This window comes from Carassius auratus, chromosome 21 (assembly GCF_003368295.1).
Source record: "Carassius auratus strain Wakin chromosome 21, ASM336829v1, whole genome shotgun sequence".
NCBI classification, from domain to species: domain Eukaryota; kingdom Metazoa; phylum Chordata; class Actinopteri; order Cypriniformes; family Cyprinidae; genus Carassius; species Carassius auratus.
This window is the reverse complement of record NC_039263.1, coordinates 24,875,091-24,896,596: the sequence shown is the minus strand read 5'-3', so window position 1 is coordinate 24,896,596 and position 21,506 is coordinate 24,875,091. Positions and strand designations below refer to the sequence as shown.

General features: G+C 40.3%; 3 protein-coding genes across 4 annotated transcripts; 1 reads left to right on the top strand and 2 right to left on the bottom strand.

Moving 5' to 3' along the window:
* On the bottom strand, window positions 1-1,428 carry LOC113039092 (vitelline membrane outer layer protein 1-like). Of its 2 annotated transcripts, XM_026196991.1 has the most exons (4): window positions 1,120-1,428; window positions 561-685; window positions 326-439; window positions 1-140 (listed from the first exon to the last, which is right to left on the bottom strand). In XM_026196991.1, exons 1-4 carry the CDS (start codon window positions 1,303-1,305, stop codon window positions 113-115), a joined length of 453 nt encoding a protein of 150 aa, XP_026052776.1. In that variant the 5' UTR covers window positions 1,306-1,428; the 3' UTR covers window positions 1-112. The 2 variants fall into 2 exon arrangements, with proteins under 2 accessions (XP_026052776.1, XP_026052777.1); XM_026196992.1 differs by lacking the exon at window positions 326-439.
* A 10,219-nt stretch (window positions 1,429-11,647) lies between these two features.
* Window positions 11,648-13,113, bottom strand: LOC113039083 (vitelline membrane outer layer protein 1-like). The gene is made up of 5 exons (XM_026196980.1): window positions 12,823-13,113; window positions 12,521-12,642; window positions 12,244-12,357; window positions 11,876-12,054; window positions 11,648-11,792 (listed from the first exon to the last, which is right to left on the bottom strand). The coding sequence occupies exons 1-4, from the start codon at window positions 13,108-13,110 to the stop codon at window positions 11,877-11,879; spliced, it is 702 nt and encodes a 233-aa protein (XP_026052765.1). The 5' UTR covers window positions 13,111-13,113; the 3' UTR covers window positions 11,648-11,792; window position 11,876.
* A 6,169-nt stretch (window positions 13,114-19,282) lies between these two features.
* Window positions 19,283-21,506, top strand: LOC113039144 (vitelline membrane outer layer protein 1 homolog). Its single transcript, XM_026197044.1, has 4 exons — window positions 19,283-19,366; window positions 20,670-20,759; window positions 20,970-21,094; window positions 21,162-21,506. Exons 1-4 carry the CDS (start codon window positions 19,283-19,285, stop codon window positions 21,313-21,315), a joined length of 453 nt encoding a protein of 150 aa, XP_026052829.1. The 3' UTR covers window positions 21,316-21,506.

Genomic DNA, 21,506 nt, shown 5'->3' with positions numbered 1-21,506 from the left:
GAGAGCGGGGTCATCTCATCCTTGAGGTACTTCTACCCGTGTCTTGAGACCACAAATCCCTTTTCCGCCACACGTTGGACTCCAGGAGCCCCAGTCGCCCCAGCTTGTGCCGTCACCTTGTAAACCAGAGGCCCAGAGGGCTGTAGCACAAAACTGGTTTCAATGGCTACTCAGCTTAAGTTATTTTTGACCAAATTATCCACAAATAGGTTTACTCTAAAACTGAAGTGCGTAAGGACAGATCAATGAGGCCTACAGTCAACTCCATTTATAAAAAAAAAAAAAAAAAAACCCTTCTGGATCAGGATCTTCAGCACAAACTCACATGATGTTGTTTGCGGCCGTATCGTCATCATTTCCTTGAGAGCGTTCAACTCTCAACTGAAACGCAATTAAGAATCCAGAAGGACACCATTTGAGATCGGTCCACCGACCCCAGCTTAAAATTAAAAATATATATAATTTGAGCATTTTTCAAACATTTTTCTAGCTTAAGTCTTTACGTAAGAGTTCTTGTCAACTGCAAACCTGAAACATTACCATTTAGACTGAACCATTACCTGCCTACACCGGACTGAACTGTGGAGTAGCGGTGATACGAGTTTGATGAGGCTTCAGATGCAATGCAGTGAAGACGAATCCCATTGAGTGCAGTGTCATCCTCTCGACCAACAGGAGCTTCCACCTTAAAAACACCACAACGCTAGACAAACTTGAAAGAGAAGGAATAATCTGAACTCCAATCTCTAGTGTTCCTAAAGGTGCACCAACATTGCGTTTTCGATGCCTCCCTTATCTGACTAATCCATTTTAGATCTTGGGTCTCTATTAAACAGCTGAGGAGTTGAATCAAGGGTGTTCAAAATGTTTGTTGGTGTACCTTGGGATGCTGGGAATTCTTGAGTAACCCAGTGCATAGTAACATTCAACTTCATATTTCTTTAGTAATAAGAAAGGCTGTCTAAAACTAGAGCAGGTGCAGTTTCCGTCGAAATACCTGGAACCAAGTCACGATCAGCAACTCCAGAGTTTGTTTATATAAGGGTTTGAACCTTCAGTTACCAGCACAGTCAAGTATTAAACAAACCCCATACTATTGTAATTCAATTCTTAGCTTACCTTTAGGCTGAACCCTGCGGCATAAGTTCCATCTGGACACATGTCTCTCTCATCCCAAAACACCCAGCCCCCTCCATTCAGCACAGTCAACTCCGATTGATAATGTCTGTCAATGTTTCGCTCAGAACGTTTTTCTCCAGTCTGAACGCTCACCTGCAGCGTAGTAACAACTAACAGTGAAAACATTATGCATTGCTGCAAACCTAGACTGATGGATCAAGATACTGAAGAGATGTATTCTGTTTGCAAACCAAAACTCCTCAAAAAGAATAGTTTCTTCAAATCCAGAACAAGTAAACTTTCTGAACTATCTATCAGTAGAATCTGATTCTTTTAGCACTGCTTCAGAATACGTTTATACAGATGATCAATATTGCGATATCTGGTTCTAGCCAAACAGTAGCCAGATTCATTAACAAAGTTCGGTAGTAGCACGATCAGGTAATCAATAAATTATGCACAAGAGGAGCTCATTAGTTAATTACCTTAACCAGCACAATATGTAGCCTACATATATACAGCCAACTTACCTCTGTCCCACCACAGTTTTCCAGCATCTCTCCTCCACCCCAACTCCTCAGTCTTATTCTATTTCTCATCCCGTTTTAGGGATAGCTCGAAACGTTGAATCTCGTGAATCTGCCTGATTCTTCACAGCTCAGGCAATTTGATAATATCTAGAATATTTTCCTATTTGGTGCCTAAACCCTGGAATAACCTACCTAACATTGTTCGGGAGGCAGACACACTCTTGCAGATTAAATCTAGATTAAAGACCCATCTCTTTAACCTGGCTTACACATAACATACTAATATGCTTTTAATAACCAAATCTGTTAAAGGATTTTTAGGCTGCATTAATTAGGTAAACCGGAACCGGGAACACTTCACATAACACCCGATGTACTTGCTACATCATTAGAAGAATGGCATCTATGCTAATATTAGTCTGTTTCTCTCTTTTTCTGAGGTCACCGTAGCCACCAGATCCAGTCTGTATCCAGGGGTGTATTCCAGAAAGCAGGGTTAATTTACCGTGAACTGATCCCTGAACTCTCAGTTGATTAATCCCAAACCTTGCTTACTCTAGGTATGTGGTTCCAAAAACGTGTCCGGGAGTAAGTTCATTCAACTCAGAGTATGTTCCTGGTTAAGACTCAACACATTCTCAACAGAGCGATGAATCGACAAGTCACTATAGAAATGGATGCTAAGAAAAAGCACGCTAAACTGTTTATTTCTTCTTTTGTTCATTAGTTGTTTACCTGCTTAGTGTATATCGCCATCTAACTGATGGCAATCATTTACATTTTTTTTTTTATTTAATCTTAAATCCTTCATAGGCAAGGCAAGTTTATTTATATAGCACATTTCGTACACAATGGTAATTCAAAGTGCTTTACATAAAAGAAAGTAAAATAATCATGAAGAGAAATAATAACAAATCTAAAACAAGCAATTTTAAAACTTTTAAAATGATTAAAAAACAGTTAGAAAATGATTTTACATAAAAAGTTAAATAAAACAGTTAAAATATAGTGCAATCAGTTCGGACATTGCACAGTGCTCATTCAATAAATGCACAGCTAAAAAGAGGAGTTTTGAGTCTAGATTTAAATGTAACTAGTGTTTTAGCACATCTGAACTCTTCTGGAAGCTGATTCCAACTGCAGGCAGCATAGTAACTAAAGGCGGACTCCCCTTGTTTTGTGTGAACCCTTGGTATTTCTAACTGACTCGATCCTAGTGATCTGAGTGCTCTGTTAGGTTTATATTCAGTGAGCATATCTGCAATATATTTCGGTCCTAGGTCATTTAGTGACTTATATACGAGTAAAAGTACTTTATCAATCTAAATCAATCCTAAATGTAACTGGAAGCCAGTGTAAGGACCTGAGGACTGATGTGATATGCTCAGATTTGCTGGTTCTAGTCAGAATCCTGGCAGCAGTGTTCTGGATGAGCTGCAGCTGTCGAATGGTCTTTTTGGGAAGGCCAGTGAGGAGCCCATTACAATAGTCCACCCTGCTGGTGATAATGGCATTATCAAGTTTCTCCAAGTCTTGACTGGAAACAAAACATCTAATTCTTGCAATGTTTTTCAAATGATAGTATGCTGATTTAGTTACTGCTTTGACATGACTACTGAAACTAAGGTCTGTCTCCAGAACCACACCAAGATTCCTGACTTGATTTTTAGTTGTTTGACCCCTAGAGTCAATGTATGCATTAACCTTGAACACTTCATCTTTATTTCCAAATGCAATGACTTTAGTTTTTTCCTTATTTAACTGAAGATAGTTCTGGCACATCCAAATATTAATTTCATCAATGCATTGGCAGAGGGAGTCAATGGGGCTGTAGTCATTTGGAGATAAGGCTAGGTAAATATGGTCCTGTGGCTCAGGGGTAGAGCATTGCGTTAGCAGTGCAAAAGGTTGTGGGTTCCATTCCCAGTGAACACAAGTTAGGTTAAAAATGTTAGTCTGAATGCTCTGTAAGTCACTTTGGATAAAAGTGTCTGTTAAATGTAAATCGATAGCTTGAGTGTGTGTAATACCTGTAAGCTCCACCAGGAGGGTGTCTGTTTTGGGGTGGATTTGTTGCTGTGGATAAGACACACGCCTTTGGTGTGAGAGACCTGGGTTCGAATCCACTGTGAGACACCAATGTGTCCCTGAGCAAGACACTTAACCCCTAGTTGCTCCAGAGGCGTGTGACCTCTGACATATATAGCAATTGTAAGTGGCTTTCGATAAAAGCGTCAGCTAAATGAATAAATGTAAATCTGGGTATCATCAGCATAGCTGTGGTAGGCAATTTGGTTCTCTCTCATTATTTGACTTAGTGGAAGCATATACAGGCTAAACAAGAGCGGTGCAAGAATTGACCCTTGTGGGACTCCGCATGTCATGGACGTCCACTTAGACTTATGCTCTCCTATACTCACATAATAGCCTCTAAGTATGATCTGAACCATTTGAGTACCATCCCAGAAAGCCTGACCCAGTTAAAATCCAGATTGTTTGTGGTTATAAAGTCATTGATTAGGAATGATTTATTTTTTAGTGAGCGAATGTTTAAAAAAGTGCTAACTTGATGGCAGTGCTTTGTGTCTTTACATCAATCTTAGTTTGATGCATAATAGGCCGCAGATTAGATGAGTTTGCCCTTCGGCTTGAGAAGGCCTTAGACTTTCTATCACGTGATTAAACTGAAATAGAGAAACTACAAGCACACAGGGTCATAATGTGATTTAAATTGTTTTTATTTTATGGCAATTATTTTAAGTCATATCAGAAATGTATTTTGATTTAGAAATTATAGAAAATGCCGCTCCATGTGTGAGATAATATAACATGTAATAAATAAAATAAATAAAAGTTAAACATTACCTTGTCATAGTGTTTTATAATTTGTACAGATAACTCATATATTCCAATAAAATAATCATATTAGAATAAAATTACCTTATTATATTAATGCTTCCTCATTAATGTAACAAATATATATAAATATCCATAATAGGCTAGATTACATATTGTAATATTGTATAATGTTGTGCGCTATCTGTCACGCCCACTGAAGGCTCACTGAAGTGAACTAACCCTGGAACAGAGTGTGAGTTGCTATGACTTCTAACATACCCTGAAAGTTGCTTTCTGGAATACCCCCCAGATCAAAGGGTCACTGCAGTCACCCGGATCCAGTACATATCCAGACCAGATGGTGGATCAGCACCTAGAAAGGACCTCTACATCCCTGAAAGCCAGTGGAGACCAGGACAACTACAGCCCCAGTTATAGATCCCCCTTTGCTGCAGTCTGGAATTGAACTACTGGTTTCTTCTGGTCAGAGGAGAACTGGCCCCCCAACTGAGCCTGGTTTCTCCCAAGGTTTTTTTCTCCATTCTGTCACCGATGGAGTTTCGGTTTCTTGCCGCTGTCGCCTCTGGCTTGCTTGGTTGGGGTCACTTCATCTACAGCGATATCGTTGACTTGATTGCAAATAAAAGCACAGACACTATTTAAACTGAACAGAGATGACATAACTGAATTCAATGATGAACTGCCTTTAACTATCATTTTGCATTATTGACACACTGTTTTCCTAATTGTGGCAGAGTGGGTAAGTTCCTTCCCCTGTAATTAGAACGACAGCCTCAGAACATGGTACTGTTGATATAGAGGCTGCAATTAGGGTACATGGGATGCGTCATTTGCTAGCTCCGCCCTTGGTCTGTGTGGGTTCTGCTTAAAGGTATGTTGTTAGCCGTTTGGCTACTGTTGCAAGAGTTCTGGCATATCAATTAACCAAATTCATTTATTGTAGTTGGAATCTCATCTGCTTTGTGGTGGTGTGTAAGGCTGCCATTATTCCCGGGTAGCTTAAGTTTGACTTGACATGTGAAAGTGTGAATGAGTACTAGTCCGGTAAAATCACTATCAAACTAATTGGATTGTAAACACAGACTGATTGCTATGAAAGGAGGGAAGAAGCGCTTCCAATTTGTGCTCTTGTTAGCAATGGTTACTGTGGCGAGTGGGGCGGGGCCGAGAGGCGTGGGAACGAGGAGTGAGGCCAGGTGTAGTGATTGGAGATGAGCTACACCTGAGCCCCACCGCTAGTATCGAGTCCCACGTAGGAGATGGAAGGATATAAAACTGGAGTGACGACTGTGAAGGACGAGAGAGGACCAGGCCTGGGACATTATTTTAATGTGTGTGCTTTTTATTTATGCGCACCAGTCGGCCGTGAGGGGCTGGTGCGCCGTTTTGTATTTATTTTGGATATTAAAGTGCTTTTTGATTGTGCGCCGGTTCCCGCCTCCTCCTTCCCGATGAATATGGAGATTTGCATATTATTACAGTTACCTCCAAAAAAACACATGCAGCCATCATCAATTTGCATCAAAATGGCCTCCCATTCAAGGAAATTGCTACAAACAGTATTGCACCTGTAAGAAGGCAAGAATGGATTGCCATCAGTCAGGATTTGGCCTAGAAGCTAATATCCTGCGTGCTAGAGCTAATTGCAGAGGTTACAAAGAACAAAGGTCAGCACTGTAAATATTGACTCCTATGTTTTTGCCAATAAAAGCCTTTAAATGTTATGATATGCTTATAATTGTTTTTCAGTTATGCCACAGACATTTGGAAAAATAATCATAAAATACTGAAGCAGCAACTAATTTCACATTTATGTCACTGCCTATGACTTTAATAATTCTAATAATTCCTTACATTTATATTGTGCTTTTTCTAAGCACTCAAAGCACTTTACACTCTCAGGGGGTATCTCCTTATCCACCACCAGTGTACAGCATCCACCTGGATGATCCGACGGCAGCCATATTGCGCCAGAACGCCCACCACACACCAGCTTATTGGTGGAGAGGAGACAGTGATGAAGCCAATCAGCAGATATGGTGGTTGTTAGGAAGCCATGATGGTCAGAGGCCAAAGGGGGAAAATTTGGCCAGGATGCTGAAGTCACACCTCTACTCTTTTTGAAAAATATCTTGAGATTTTAAATGACCGCAGACCATCAGGACCTTGGTTTAATGTCTCAATAAGACAAAAGCTGAAACAAATCCATCACGAAAACATTTTAGTCCACAATCCATACTAATGTTTCCTCCAGTGAAAAGTCCATCTCTTGTTGTCTTCCACATCAAAATCCAACCACACATAGTTGTTTTGCAGTTGTGCAGACTTCTCTCCCACTTTTACTGGAGGAAGCAGTGGATTATGGACCCATATTTTTATTAACGCCTTGATTATGGATTTGTTTCAGCTTTTGTCTTATTGAGATGTTAATTCATGGACTGCAGTGGTGGGGTGTAGATTATTTCATCAGCTGATTGGACTACATAGAAAAAAATTCATTTCAAATGGCATTTTTACTACAAAATTAGGATTTCAGCACTACACTCTACAATTAAAGTGCATGACCACAGATGGCACAACTTTAGTGGGTCTCATCAGCAACAGAGATAAACTACAGGCGTGAAGTAAGCCTCCTGGTAAGGTGGTGCAGTGACAACAATCTCTCTCTGAACGTGGAGAAGATGGAGATTGTAGTTGACTTAACCCTCTGGAGTCTAAGGGTATTTTTGGGGCCTTGAGAAGTTTTGTCATGCCCTGACATTTGTGCTTTTTTCAGTTTCTTATAAATATCTAAATGGGTAAAGTCTAATATCACTGTAATCAGCACAAACTGGGCTATAATAATATGTGAAAGGCATGCATGTACATGATTGTATTTTTGAGAAAAAAATGTTATGCATGGTTAGTGAAAAACTAAAAATGTTAAATCACTTGAATAAGGCAATAAAACACATACATGAAATTGGTTGCCGGAAAAGTTGAGAACTGGAGCTTGTAGCCTAGAATTTTTCTTTCTGAATGATGTGAAAATCATCTTGTTTACTCATTCACAGAAAACAATATATTGATTTAAATTTTCTAAAACACTTTTTGTTGGTAACAGTCATATGCGAGTAGGCGTCAACTATCATGAATATCATTGTGATTTACACCTGAGAAGACAAAGGCCTGCATAATGAGCTGCATAATGAGCCTCTCATTCAACTGTGCCACTCTGAGGGAGGACTTACAAGAAAGAATGTGAGAACAAAATAAAAGTATATAATTTTAGTTTGTAGTTTATTAAGAATATATTTAATTATCCCACAACATAATTTAATATCCACTTGGGGGAGCAGTTAAACAGTTTATTAGGAACAATCAAAGCTGACTTTCAAACAATTTTTTTGGCATCCTTACTTCAGTCACACAATCCTTCAGAAATCCTTTTAACAATCTTATTTTCTACCAAATAAACCCCATTTATTATCATCATCATTATTATTATTATTATTAATGTTGAAAAGAGCTGATAATATTTTTCAGGTTTTTTTAGGGGGAATAAATCGAAAGAACTGCATTGTTTTTACATTTGTTAGAGTTATCTCTATTTGTCACATTTATATTATTTACATCAAGCTTTTGAATGGTATAGTATTGTATATTGTTATTGAAACTTCATAATGTTTCACTTGATTATACGTTTAGTCAGGAATTATAGTTTGGAAAAAGTCTGACTAGTAAAATGTTTACACGTTATGTGAAAACTAGTACAAATAAATAAAAAGAGACTTACTCATGTTTATGATCTCTGCTGAATAAAGTGCTTCATTCTTTTTTCTGAGGAAATCCATTTCTCAAATCCTCAACCACATCACACCTTTTTGGGGTGAATTATGTCTTAGTCCTCTCATCGCGAAGCAAACAGTAAAATAAAATAAAAACTTGAAGAACAGTCTCAATGCCTTTTCTTCTGTGTTGGCGTATTCAAGCCGCGCGCTTCAGTTTGAATCTGAATAGAGCGTTCAGCGCGGGGGCGTGGTCACATTAGATATAATGAGCGGAGATATGAAAACAGACATTGCGTTGTTTTCATATGGATTACTTTATCTCAGAATATTTGTTTTCGGCAGCACTTGTTTAGTTTAAAAGTAGACATTCCAGGCTTTCTATAGATATCTCTCTCATGTCTCTTCTTTGAGTATTCACGGAGTTACAGTTCATTTTAATGAAATATTTGTACATGACGATCAGCGGAGACAAAGACTGTAGACAGCGCACCTTGTTTGTTATCTTTATTTTATAAGTGCACAAAGGTTTTTTGTTATTATGTCTGTATCCAAAAAAACTAGACTCTTTACAGATTCGATTGATGTATTGCTCTTATCTGTACGATTAAAACTGAAAGTGTAATTTAAGTTATTTTCGGGGTTATCAGGAGAAAATGACTCAAAACGCATATATGCGTTAATCGACTCGAAAGGGTTAAGGAGAGCACACACTCAGCATGCTCCTCTGACCATCAATGGTGTGTTTGTGGAGAGAGAGAGCAGCAACAGGTTCCTGGGTTTGGACATCACAAAGGACGCCCCTGGACTGAAAACACAGCAGCTTCTCTACTTCCTCCTCAAACTGAGAAGAGCCATAGCCCCAACCCCATCGTGCGCACTTTCTACAGAGGCACCATCGAGAGCATCCAGACGAGCTGCATCACTGTGTGAGATGGCGCCTGCAACACATCCTGCTGGGAAACCCTTCAACGCATAGTGAGAGCAGCTGAGAAGATCACTGGTGTCTCTCTTGCCCCCCTCCAGGACATTTATGGAACCTGTCTCACACGTAAAGCCCTCTGCATCGCAGGTGATCAAGTGGTAAAAACCCAGGGGTGCAGGCACGCATTAAAGCAGAGGACACATTACCCTTCTATATACACTGTAATGCACACTGCTTAAGCTTGGTATTGGTTGACAGTTTGAAATTCCTTCCTGAAGCCAGCTGTTTCTTTTCTCTGTTACAGAAGCTCTACGTTTTTATGTAAGGGTCCTATGTACACCAAATGTTGATAGAGGTGCAGAGAGACATTTATCAGGGGGTTGCCAAGAAAACTGCAAAGGTTGATAGAGACACGGTGGACATGTAGGCACAATGCATGCAAAACAGTTAAGGAAAGACTGCCAGCCATCATACAACTACTTAAACAAATCTCTGAAGACAGAAATGCTGACAGAGATGTTGAAGAAATAGGTCTTTTAGCGCAAATAGATCTCAAGTTTATTTGCCTCCTTGTACACTCACCAAAATCTTTGGTCAGATCAAGCATCTGTCGGACATTTTACAGTCCTCACAAATGAATTTGGGCATAGTTGTTACTCCCTTGTTGATTCACTTGTTGACACATTGAATGGATACAGAGAGAGCTCTATCTTCAATTAAATTTGGGACAACACAAGGACTCTCACTGAGCAATGTAGTGTCAATGTTGTATCTTCTGGACATCAGGTCACACCAAGCTCTAGGATTGAAGGGTATTACATTTCTACACCAATAGCTGAGAGACAGATCAGCACAGATAAGGAATCATTTAGGACAGGCTCCTTTTTTTCAATTGTTGATGTACTTCTCCCTGAGATTAACAGAACGTTTTTTACAGAGTTGTGTCATAATGGAAGGGATAAAAGTATACAATCCTGGAAGTCCCATGTTTTGTGAGAAAGATGTATTGTTTCTATTTGCCTCACAATACAACTGTAGCATTTAGAATCTACAAAACTCCACAACAAAACAAGTTCTTGAAAGGAAGCAAACCAGCGGTGCGGAAATGCCATCCAATTTAGTAGACTTCACAGTCTTTCTTGAACAGTATAGGGAGGATTACAATGAGATGTTTAAACTTTAAAACTCTTGCATTAACTGTAAGCACTGCAGCATGTGAGCACAGTTTTTCTGTGCTAAAGATGATCAAGATGGTCTTGAGAAACACAATGCGCAATTTTTGGGGTGTTAAGTGTAGAGTCAAGAACGGCAAGGGCCATAAATCTTGTTGATTTTGTGGATACAATACGATATGATACAATATATTTTATACTCCCCTCAGGGGATTTTTTGTTTCTTGGGCTTAGTGTATGCTGCATATACACATGTATAATAATTTTTAAACCAACTGAATCAACATTTGCACACTCTATAACTTCTACCTGAAGGCAGAAGCACATACTCAGGGTCTAAGATGTGAGAAGGATCATCCAGTATCTTATGAGCCCCTCTGTGCACTGACAGCTCAAATAATGTTTGGAGAGATGGATAGTCTTTGAGGTCCGCGATTTTCATGGCAATCCGGACAATCTGAGAAAGTCAGATTTTTTTTTATTGTATAGAGAGATTGCCATACCAAGCTTGAATCCCATGCCTGATTAGACTCTAGAACAGCATGGTAAAACACAGTCATGATTTTATAATTGACACCATAAAGGCGGAGTCTCCTCAAAAAGTTAAATCTTTGTTGAAGTTTGGCACATAACATGTCAACATGAATCTGCCATGTAAACATGTTGTCCATATGGATGGCTAGGTACTTGTAGGAACACAGTTGATTGTGTTTGTAAAAAGCCACAATAAACAGTATAAAGCTGTATTGATAAGTTTTTTGGTCTAATAAAGCAGGAATATGGATTGGTTGTGAGTAGCTCTGTTAAAATGTTCATTTTTAATGTATTTTGTTTAGTTGTTCTTTATTCGTTTTAGACATGGCCTGTACTAAGAATTTGTACAATAGAAGTATTAAGATGATAATTGGACTGTAAAGTGTTTTTAGACTAAATATTGTCCCTTTTATGGTTTTGTCCATATATTTGCTGATGTATTTATAATTGTTTAAAACACTTCCACTTTTTAAAAAGTAACTTATTGCTTATTTAAAGCATATAAATACATTAGCCAGAAACAAAAGTAAATATGTATGTAACACACATTAATTGGAACTTTTAATTATTTTGGTGTGCCACCCCAAGATTTACTGTGGCCTCATCTAGCAAGCTCCACTGATTATTCCCTCAAGAAAAAAGCAGCTTTACAGCTTTACAGTTAATGTAGAGTATGGAGTTTGTGGATGGTGTAATGCATGAACTGATAAGACACAATAAGTGAGAAACTGTCAGCCTCTGCTTTGTGCTTAGGTCCTGATCACATCTCAGGTTTTATTTTTTAATTAGCTGTTGTATCACATGGTTAATTTGAGCTCATAACAGTTTGCTGATTAATTATGATCCATCTGATCTTCTTGCTGTTCTTCTTGTGGTCCTTTAGCACCTGAAAGAAAAGCCAAACTCAGATAAACTAGATCTTCCAAACAGTGTTGGTCTGATCTGAGTGTTTGATTGTGTTAACATCACCTTAATTACAGCAGAACATGGTCATGTCATTGAGAGCGGTGTCATCTCCTCGTCCTTGAGGCGGTTCAATCCGTGTCTTGAGACCACAAATCCCTTTTCCTCCACATTGTTGACTCCAGGAGCCCCAGTCGCCCCAGTTTGTGCCGCCACCAAGTAAATACCCTTCACTGCATCTGAATCTGAAAAAACAATGGATGTAACAACATTATGATAAAATATGTTGTTTCATCAATACTAACAAAACAAGGTAAACCAATCTCTTGAAACTTGCAATTTGACCAGAGGCATACAATCAATCAGTTCCAAAAAAAACAAAAAACACAATCAGGTTAAAGGATTTTCAGCACACCACAAAAGCACAAACTCACATGATGTTGTTTGCGGCCGTATCGTCACCATCTCCTTGAGAGCGTTCGACTCTCAGCTGAAACGCAGTCAAGAATCCAGAAGGACACCATTTGATATCTGTCCATTGACCCCAGCTGAAGAAAAATAAAAAACAGTTTTTTGATCAAACCAAATGTTATTTTCAAGAAAATTAATTTTTCTAGCTTATGAAGAAACTAACTCTTATCATCACAATTTTTAATAACTGCAAACCTGCTACTTTACTCTTTAGAGCCATTAGTCCTAATGAATCATTACCTGCCTACATCTGACTGAACTGTGGAGTAGCTGCGAAACGAGTTTGATGAGGCTTTAGACGCAATGCAGTGAAGACGGATCCCATTGAGTGCAGTGTCATCACCATCAATAGGTGCTTCCACCTTAAAAATAAAACACAACAACAACGCTAGGACATATTTGAAAGAGAAAAGGAGTAATCTGAACTCCAATCTCCAGAGTTAATTATATAAGGGTTTGATCCTTCAACCATTAGTCACCAGCACCAACACGGTCAAGCATTAAACAAACACCAAACTACTGTAAGTCAATTCTTAGCTTACCTTTAGACTGAATCCTGCGGCGTATGTTCCGGCTGGACACATTTCCCTCTGACCCCAAGACCCCCAGCCCCCTCCATTCGGCACAGTCAGCTCCGATATATAATATCTGTCCATGCTTCGCTCAACACGTTTTTCGACAGTCTGAATGCTCACCTGCAGCCCAGTAATGAGTAGCAGTGAAAACATCATGAAAATGAGGTGATGCATTGCTGCAGACCTGGCCTGATGGATCAAGAGACTGATTAAATGAATTAATGGATCAAGCAGACACAGAGAATGCACTACCATAAAATTCTCAACTTTATAAAGGAAGACGGGTCATATTTATACAACACAGATTCATACAACAACATACAGGATGCCCTTGGCATCCAATCAAACTAATCAGAGTAAAAAAATACCCTATATGGCTATTAAGAAACATAACAACAAAAATGTGTGTATGAACATATGAGTGTGTGTGTGTGTGTTCTGGGTTTGTGTTCTTGGTTGCTCTTATCATACAGGTGCATCTGGTGTCTGGTGTCTGAGGTCTATTTCTCATTTTGTCTAGTTGTGACCATGATGTGCACATAATGAAAGACAGTTACACAAGAGCAGTCAAACGTGAAGCTTAAGAAATAAGAAAAACTATATAAGAAATGTCAGCATTTATTAAAATTATTGTTCCAGTCAATGATCAAGACAATAATGCAAAACCAATGAGAGCGAGAGAGACAGAGAGAGAACTTTATTAATCCCGAAACGGAAACTGGTTTGCCACCAACTTAAAACATACAGCCAACAAGCACACCACATAGCTAACACACATAAATAAATAATTCAACATTTAAAACCTATGAAAAACATGATTAAGAGACCAATGAGACATGATTATAACAAGATACAGTTGCACAATTCAGAAATGCAGGGCAAAGAACAGACAGTTCAACAGTTTGACAGTCAACAGTGTTCATTAAAATATCTGACCGCTGCAGGAACAAAAGTCCTTCTCAATCGCTCACTGGAGCACCGAGGCATAATTAAACGCTCGCTGAAAGAGCTTCTGAGTCCGTTAAAAACACTATATAGTGGATGGCCTTCAAAAAACACACAATTTTTTATTTTCGACCTCATCCTCTTCTCCACAATGACCTCAAGTGACTCTGGGATAAGACCAATAACTGAACCAGCTCTTTATTAAAACATTAGTATTCTCTTTCCAATTAAATTTTTCATCCAAATGGACACCTAGAAATTTATACGACTGAACAATTTCAATCGGCTGTCCATTAATTGTGACTGGGAGGACCTTCTCCTTTTTCTTTCTAAAATCAATCACAAGTTCTTTAGTCTTCCCTATATTTAGTTTTAGAAAGTTTGACTCACACCAGCTAGAAAAAGACTGAACCTCCCTTCTATAAGCAAGGTCATCCCCCTGATTCAGTAGACCTACTAAAGCAGTGTCGTCAGATAATTTTTGTACCAGACAGGATGACTGACTATGCCTATAGTCCGCAGTGTAAAGTGTAAATAAAAAGGGAGATAGAACTGTGCCCTGAGGTGCTCCAGTATTAGTTAAAATAATGGCAGACTGTTTGTTACAAAACCTAACAAACTGTGGTCGTAATAACAGATAATCTAAAATCCAGGCAATAGTTGTATTATGCAATTTAAAATTAATTAATTTGTTAGCTAAAATATGTGGCTGTATAGTATTAAAAGCACTCGAAAAATCAAAAAACATGATTCTAACAGAACTAGCAGTAGTTTTGAGATGTCTGTAAATATTATGTAACATAAATAATAGTGCATCATCTACCCCCACATCCTTCCTCTATGCAAATTGCAAGAGATAATGAAAAACAGACCTGCCTAGTGAGATGATCAAGTACAGCCCTCTCAAAACATTTCATAATGTGTGATGTCAAAGCTATAGGCCTCAGATTAGCAAGACTATTTCACACCTTGGCTTTTTAGGAATAGGAATAAGGCATGTTTTCCACATAACCGGTATTTTAGCAGAGGACAGAGACAAAGAAAACAGTGAATGAACATTCTCATGCACAGAAGAGAAATCGCATTCATCAAACCTGGCAAAAAAAGTATTGGCATCGTTAGCCTGTATACCCAATTTACATAAACTGGGATTACTAGTCCCATATCCAGTTATACACTTCATACCATTCCATAGACCTCGTGTGTTGCTAATGGACATTTTACCTTCAACACTTTCCTTATGTTTTTGTTTCCCCTGTCTGATGATGACTTTCAACTCTCTTTGGGCAACTTTAATCCTTTCTTTATCACCACTATAAAAGGCTGCTTTCTTATTAATAGCAGCTTTAATTTCTCTAGTGACCCATGGTTTATTATTGGGAAAGATTTAGATTTGTTTACACGGAATTACAGCATCGACACAATAATTAATATAACAAGTCACTTTGTCAGAGATACTGTCCAAATGTAACTTTGACTAAATTAACTTGAATATTAAAATCAGTCGCCTGCATGTAAACACACTTTAGACAAACCCTGAGTGAGTGTAGACAATCAGATCAAATGCTGCTCGATGAAACAGCTTTGCTTGATATTGTATAACATTTTTTACTGTAAAACAGAAATAAGACCTTTAAGCAAAAATAAAACAAAATTTTATTACTCAAGACAATTCCGTCCTATAGGAACTTTTATGTAATGGAAATTTTTATAGATGTTAGTGGTTCATTATGGAATCATTCATGTCAACAAAGAACCTTTAATTTGAAGCCTGTAGTAAACAATTCAATTTTGAAGATGTCTTGGGAAGTGGGAAGTAAATGTCTTTTTTCAACTTGAGCACTATACTGTCTCATATAATTGTTTATTACACAGAGACTGTGCCAATATCACATCACTTGGCCATTGAGTGTAGTTAGTTTGGGCTCCTCCTGAGTGCATCTTATTAATTAATGTTGTCAGTATATTAAGTCTTCAATAGTGCACGCTCAGAACGTTTTTCTCCAGTCTGAACACTCACCTGCAGCCCAGTAATGACTATCAGTGAAAACATCATGAAAATGAAGTGATGCATTGCTGCAGACCTGGCCTGATGGATCAAGATACTGATTAAATGAATTAATGGATCAAGCAGACACAGAGAGTGCACTACCATAAAATTCTCAACTTTCTCAAAATGTTCTTGGCATTTAGTCAAACTAATCAGAGGTAAAAACATTACCTATGTGGATATTAAGAAACATGACAACAAAGATGTGTGTATGAACAAATGAGTGTGTGTGTGTGTGTGTGTGTGTGTTCTGGGTGCGTGTTCTTGGTCGCTCTTATCATACAGGTGCATCTGGTGTCTGAGGTATATTTCTCATTTTGTCTAGTTGTGACCATGATGTGTTTAGTTGTGACCATGATGTGCACATAATGAAAGACAGTTGCGCAAGGGCAGTCAAAAGTGAAGCTTAAGAAATAAAATAAAAAACTATATAAGAAATGTATAACTAGAATAAGAAATAAGAAAATTGATAGTGTTCATGTGATACTTTGCAGGAAAAAAAAATTATATTTGCAAAGCAAACTCAGATCAGTTACCTGAAGAATCAGTGTTTATTCATATAATTGTTCCAGTCAATGATCAAGACAACAATGCAAATCTAAATGACTAAATGAACTTGAATATTCAAATCAGTCGCCTGAATGTAAACACTTTAGACAAACACTGAGTGTAGACAATCAGATCAAATGCTGCTCGATGAAACAGCTTTGCTTGATATTGTATTTACATTTTTAAAATGTTTTGTGATGTTTTAAAGAAAAATAGATACTGTAAAACAGAAATAAGACCTTTAAGCAAAAAGAAAATATTTGAATACTGAAAATACTTTTCTGCACTATAAATGAACTTTTATGTAATGGAAACATTTCATGGATGTTAACAGTTCATTATGGAATAATTTATGCCAAAACAATAACCCTTTTAAGCCTGTAATAAACAATTCAGGGCTCCAGACAAAAAAGAAAAGAAAAGAAAAATAAATCAACTAAGGAGCCATTGGTTCCTATAAGGAACTAAATTAGGCACCAAATTATTATTTTAGATGCCAAAAAATCAATTTGTTTAATTGGACATTAATATTCAAGTTTTTCTTATTTCTTAAGCCTCACGTTTGACTGCTCTTGTGTAACTGTCTTTTATTATGTGCACATCATGGTCACAACTTGACAAAACGAGAAATAGACCTCAGACATCAGATGCACTTGTATGATAAGAGCAACCTGTAACAGTTTGATGACCAGTGAAAACACAGTGAGACGAGAGATCCAATCGCAGGTATGTTTATTGGGATAATCAATTCGTCGTCAGACAAGCCAGGGTCATAACCAGAAATGCAGTCCAAACAAACAAAATAACAAAACAAGGAAGGAAATGGAACGGGAACTCAGAATGTGAGAATAAAGGAATCTCAGGGAATGAGAAGACTGACACGTCGAAGGGTCAGGACTCCATACAAACAACAGGGAAAGACAGGTATTTATAAGGAGACTTATGACAATAGATTGCCTGCACCTGGTGCAATTACTGTGAAGACAGGACCAGACTAGAGGAATTATAGTGCCCATGGTGAAGTGCCTAAGGGGAAGTGAGCTCACTAGTGGACACCCAGGGAAACAGAGACTGACAGCGTGACATTACCCCCTCCTCCACAGAGCAGCTGCCAGATGCTCCACCCGAAACCAAGGGAAAACCAACAGACAAAGAAGCTAGGAGGGAGGTGGAGCAGCGGAGGACTAGGGGGTGGGACGGAGGGCCAGATAACATGGTACACAGAGACAAGAGGACCAGGTAAAATGGGGAGACAGAGACAAGAGAAGTGCAACACAAAACAAGGAGTCCAGGAGGGTAGTGGACCGGCGGAGGATCAGAGGGAGGGACGGAGGGCCAGGTCCTAGAGGGAAACGGAAAGACAGACACAGACTAGAAACCCAGGAGGGAGTTGGACCAGCAGAGGATCAGGGGGGAGGACGGAGGGCCAGGTCCAAAAGAGGAAACAGACAGAAAAAAAACAAAAGAAAACAAAAACATAAGTCCATGAAGGACATCACGTGATGACCACCACCACCATGTGGTCAAGGCGGAAGCCCCCCAGGGTGGAGCAGAAGACCACCATAACCGTGTGGTCAGGGCGGAAGCCACCCAGGGCGGAGCAGAAGACCACCACAGCCGTGTGGTCCAGGCAGAAGCCCCCCAGGGCAGAGCAGAAGAGCACCACAGCCATGTGGTCGGGATGGATGCCCCCCAGGGCAGAACAGAAGACCACCACCTCCTTGTGGTCGAGGCCGTAGTCCCCCAGGGCAGAGCAGAAGACCACCACATCCTTGTGGTCAAGGTGGAAGGCACCCAGGGCAGAGCAGAAGACCACCACAACCGTATGGTCAGGGCGGAAGCCCCCCAGGGCGGAGCAGAAGACCACCACATCCGTGCGGCCAGACCAACGGAAGGACGAAACTCTGGTAATCCCATGGTGTTTATACTGGATTCCAGAGGATCTGTGCTGACTTGACTCTGCTCATGAAGATTATTGGTGACTTGCATTTGTTCATGAATATCCCTGGTGACTTGACTCAGTCCTTGAAGATCACCGGTGACTTGACTCAGTCCTTGAAGATCACCAGTGACTTGACTTGACTCTGAAAGGTCAACGGTGACTAGCCTTGTCTCTGGAAAGTCCAAGGTGACTAGTCCTGACTCTGGAAGGTCGATGGTGACTAACCCTGACTCTGGAGGGTCCATGAGCACCTGACTCGACTCTGGAGGGTCAACCTGAACCTGACTCAACTCTGGAAAGTCAACAGGAATCTGACTTGATTCTGGGGAATCAACTGGAACGTGACTCAACTCTGGAAGGTCAACAGGAACTAACCCTGACTCTGGAAGGTCAACAGTGACTAAACCTGACTCTGGGAGGTCAACAGTGACTAAACCTGACTCTGGAGGGTCCATGAGCACCTGACTCGACTCTGGAAGGTCGACAGGAACTAGCCCTGACTCTGGAGGGTCGACGGTGACTAACCCTGACTCTGGAAGGTCGACGGTGACTAACCCTGACTCTGGAAGGTTGACGGTGACTAACCCTGACTCTGGAAGGTCGACGGTGACTAAACCTGACTCTGGAAGGTAGACGGTGACTAAACCTGACTCTGGAAGGTAGACGGTGACTAAACCTGACTCTGGAGGGTCCATGAGCACCTGACTCGACTCTGTAGGGTCAACCATAATTTGACTCGACTCTGGAAGGTCGACAGGAACTAGCCCTGACTCTGGAAGGTCGACGGTGACTAACCCTGACTCTGGAGGGTCCATGAACACCTGACTCAACTCTGGAGGGTCAACCAGAACCGGACTCAACTCTGGAAAGTCAACAGACACCTGACTCGACTCTGGAAGGTCAACAGGAATCGGACTCAACTCTGGATTGTCAACGGGAATATGACTCAACTCAGGAAAACCCACTGTAACTGCCATCATCTGCAGTGGCTCCGGGCTCACGGCCATGTTGTGCAGTGGCACTTGGTTGGTGGCCATCTTATACTGTAGTGCTGGCTCAGCAGACGTGGTGTGAACAGTTTTTGGAATCTCTAGGATCTTTGACAGCATGGAGAAATAATCCAAAAATGTCTCTGTGGCCATCTTGGGTGTTGGCACTAAGCTGGCGGCCATCTTGCACCGTGGCGCTGGACTGGTGCCCACTTTGTGCTCTGGTGCTGTGCTGGTGGCCATCTTGTTTCGTGGCGCTGAGCAGGCGGCCATCTTGTGCTGTGGTGTGGGGCTGGCTTCCATCTTTCCTTGTGGTGCTGGGTTGGCGGGCATGTTGCCTTGTGACGCTGAGCTGGTGGCCATCTTGTGCTGTGGTGTGGGGCTGGCTTCCATCTTGCCTCGTGGTGCGTGGTTGGTGGCCATGCTGCGTAAAGGCACTGGGTTGGCGGCCATCTTACACAGCAGCACTGGCTCAGCCGATTTGTGCCTCCTCTCCTCTCTCTGTCCACAATGGGGAAGCGGCGGCTCCCATCCAAACCCCGGGTCAACGGGAGGCCTCAGTGGAGATCGCTGCCGGACCTCCTCTTGACTACTCCCTCCTGAGCGACCTCCCCTGGTTCCATGGAACACTACCAGGCAGGTACCCTCAAACCCATTCCTCACCCGCAATCTGGGAAGAAACTATGGTTAGACATACCGCTGGATCCTCTTGAATGGAGTCCTTCTGTAACGGTTCAACGACCAGTGAAAACACAGGGAGACGAGAGATCCAATCGCAGGTATGTTTATTGGGATAATCCAAATTCGTCGTCAGATAAGCCAGGGTCAAAACTAGAAATGCAGTCCAAACAAACAAAATAACAAAACAAGGAAGGGAACAGGAAAGGGAAGGGAAGGAAACGGAATGGGAACTCAGAATGTGGGAATGGAGGAATCTCGGGGAACGAGAAGACTGACACATCGAAGAGTCAGGACTCCATACAAACAACAGGGAAAGACAGGTATTTATAAGGAGACTAATGACAATAGATTGCTTGCACATGGTGCAATTAACTGGAGTGCAATTACTGTGAAGACAGGACCAGACTAGAGGAATTATAGTGCCTATGGTGAAGTGCCTAAGGGGAAGTGAGCTCACTAGTGGAAACCCAGGGAAACAGAGACTGACAGCGTGACACAACCACACACCCAGAACACACACACTCATATGCTCATACACACATCTTAGTTGTTATATTTCTTAATATCCATATAGGGTATTTCTTTTTAACCTGTGTTTACTTTTATTGGATGCCAAAGTATTAATCTGTGTTGTATAAATTAGGCTTTATAATTGGAGCTGACTGTGCCGAATGGAGGGGGCTTGGGGTCGTGGGGTCAGAGGGACATGTGTCCAGCTGGAACGTACACTGCAGGATTCAGTCTAAGGGTAAGCTAAGAATCCACTTACAGTAGTATGGTGTTTGTTTAATGCTTAACCATGTTGGTGCTGGTGACTGAAGGTTGAAGGTTCAAACCCTTATATAAATAAACTTTGGAGTTGCTGATAGTGATTCAGTTCCAGGTATTTCTAAGGAAACTGCACCTGCTCTAGTTTTAGTATTCATCTTAGCGTTGTTGTTTTTGTTTTGTTTGTAAGGTGGAAGATCCTGTTGGTCATGATGCTGATACTGCACTCAACGTGGTTCGCTTTCACTGTATTGCATCTAAAGCTTTATCAGACTCGTATCATGACTACTTCTCGCTTCTGACAGATGTAGGGAGGTAACGGGTTCAGTCTAAAGAGTAATAATGTAGCAGGTTTACAGTTATTAAGAATTGTTATATTAAGAGTTCGGTGGACAGAAATCAAACGGTGTCCTTCTGGATTCTTGACTGCGTTTCAGCTGAGAGTTGAAAGCTGTCAAGGAGATGGTGACGATACAGCCGCAAAAACATCATGTGAGTTTATGCTTTTGTGCTGTGCTGAAAAACCTTTAACCTGATTTGGTGCTCTAAAATGACCAATCTTTTAAAAATTGCTTGTAAATACAAAACATTTGCCCCAAACTTTTATTTTAATCATCTAAAACAGTACTTAGTCATAAGTCATAATTAATATTTTAAGATTTGGTTCATTTAAGTGCACTTTAATGTGATACACACTTTTTGTATTGTTTTCTTGCAGTTCTGTAAT

Coding starts and splice junctions, on each gene's coding strand:
- LOC113039092 (XM_026196991.1), bottom strand. CDS start 1,305: ATGTTTTCACTGTTAGTTGTTACTACGCTGCAGGTGAGCGTTCAGACT. Junction 686..1,119: donor CCGCAGGGTTCAGCCTAAAG/GTAAGCTAAGAA, acceptor GGTGTTTTTAAG/GTGGAAGCTCCTGTTGGTCG. Junction 440..560: donor GTTCAGTCCGGTGTAGGCAG/GTAATGGTTCAG, acceptor TTTAATTTTAAG/CTGGGGTCGGTGGACCGATC.
- LOC113039144 (XM_026197044.1), top strand. CDS start 19,283: ATGACTCAACTCAGGAAAACCCACTGTAACTGCCATCATCTGCAGTGG. Junction 20,760..20,969: donor CTGCAGGATTCAGTCTAAGG/GTAAGCTAAGAA, acceptor TTTGTTTGTAAG/GTGGAAGATCCTGTTGGTCA. Junction 21,095..21,161: donor CTTCTGACAGATGTAGGGAG/GTAACGGGTTCA, acceptor TGTTATATTAAG/AGTTCGGTGGACAGAAATCA.
- LOC113039083 (XM_026196980.1), bottom strand. CDS start 13,110: ATGGTAGTGCATTCTCTGTGTCTGCTTGATCCATTAATTCATTTAATC. Junction 12,643..12,822: donor CCGCAGGATTCAGTCTAAAG/GTAAGCTAAGAA, acceptor TTTATTTTTAAG/GTGGAAGCACCTATTGATGG. Junction 12,055..12,243: donor ACGGCCGCAAACAACATCAT/GTGAGTTTGTGC, acceptor TTGTTTTTTCAG/ATTCAGATGCAGTGAAGGGT.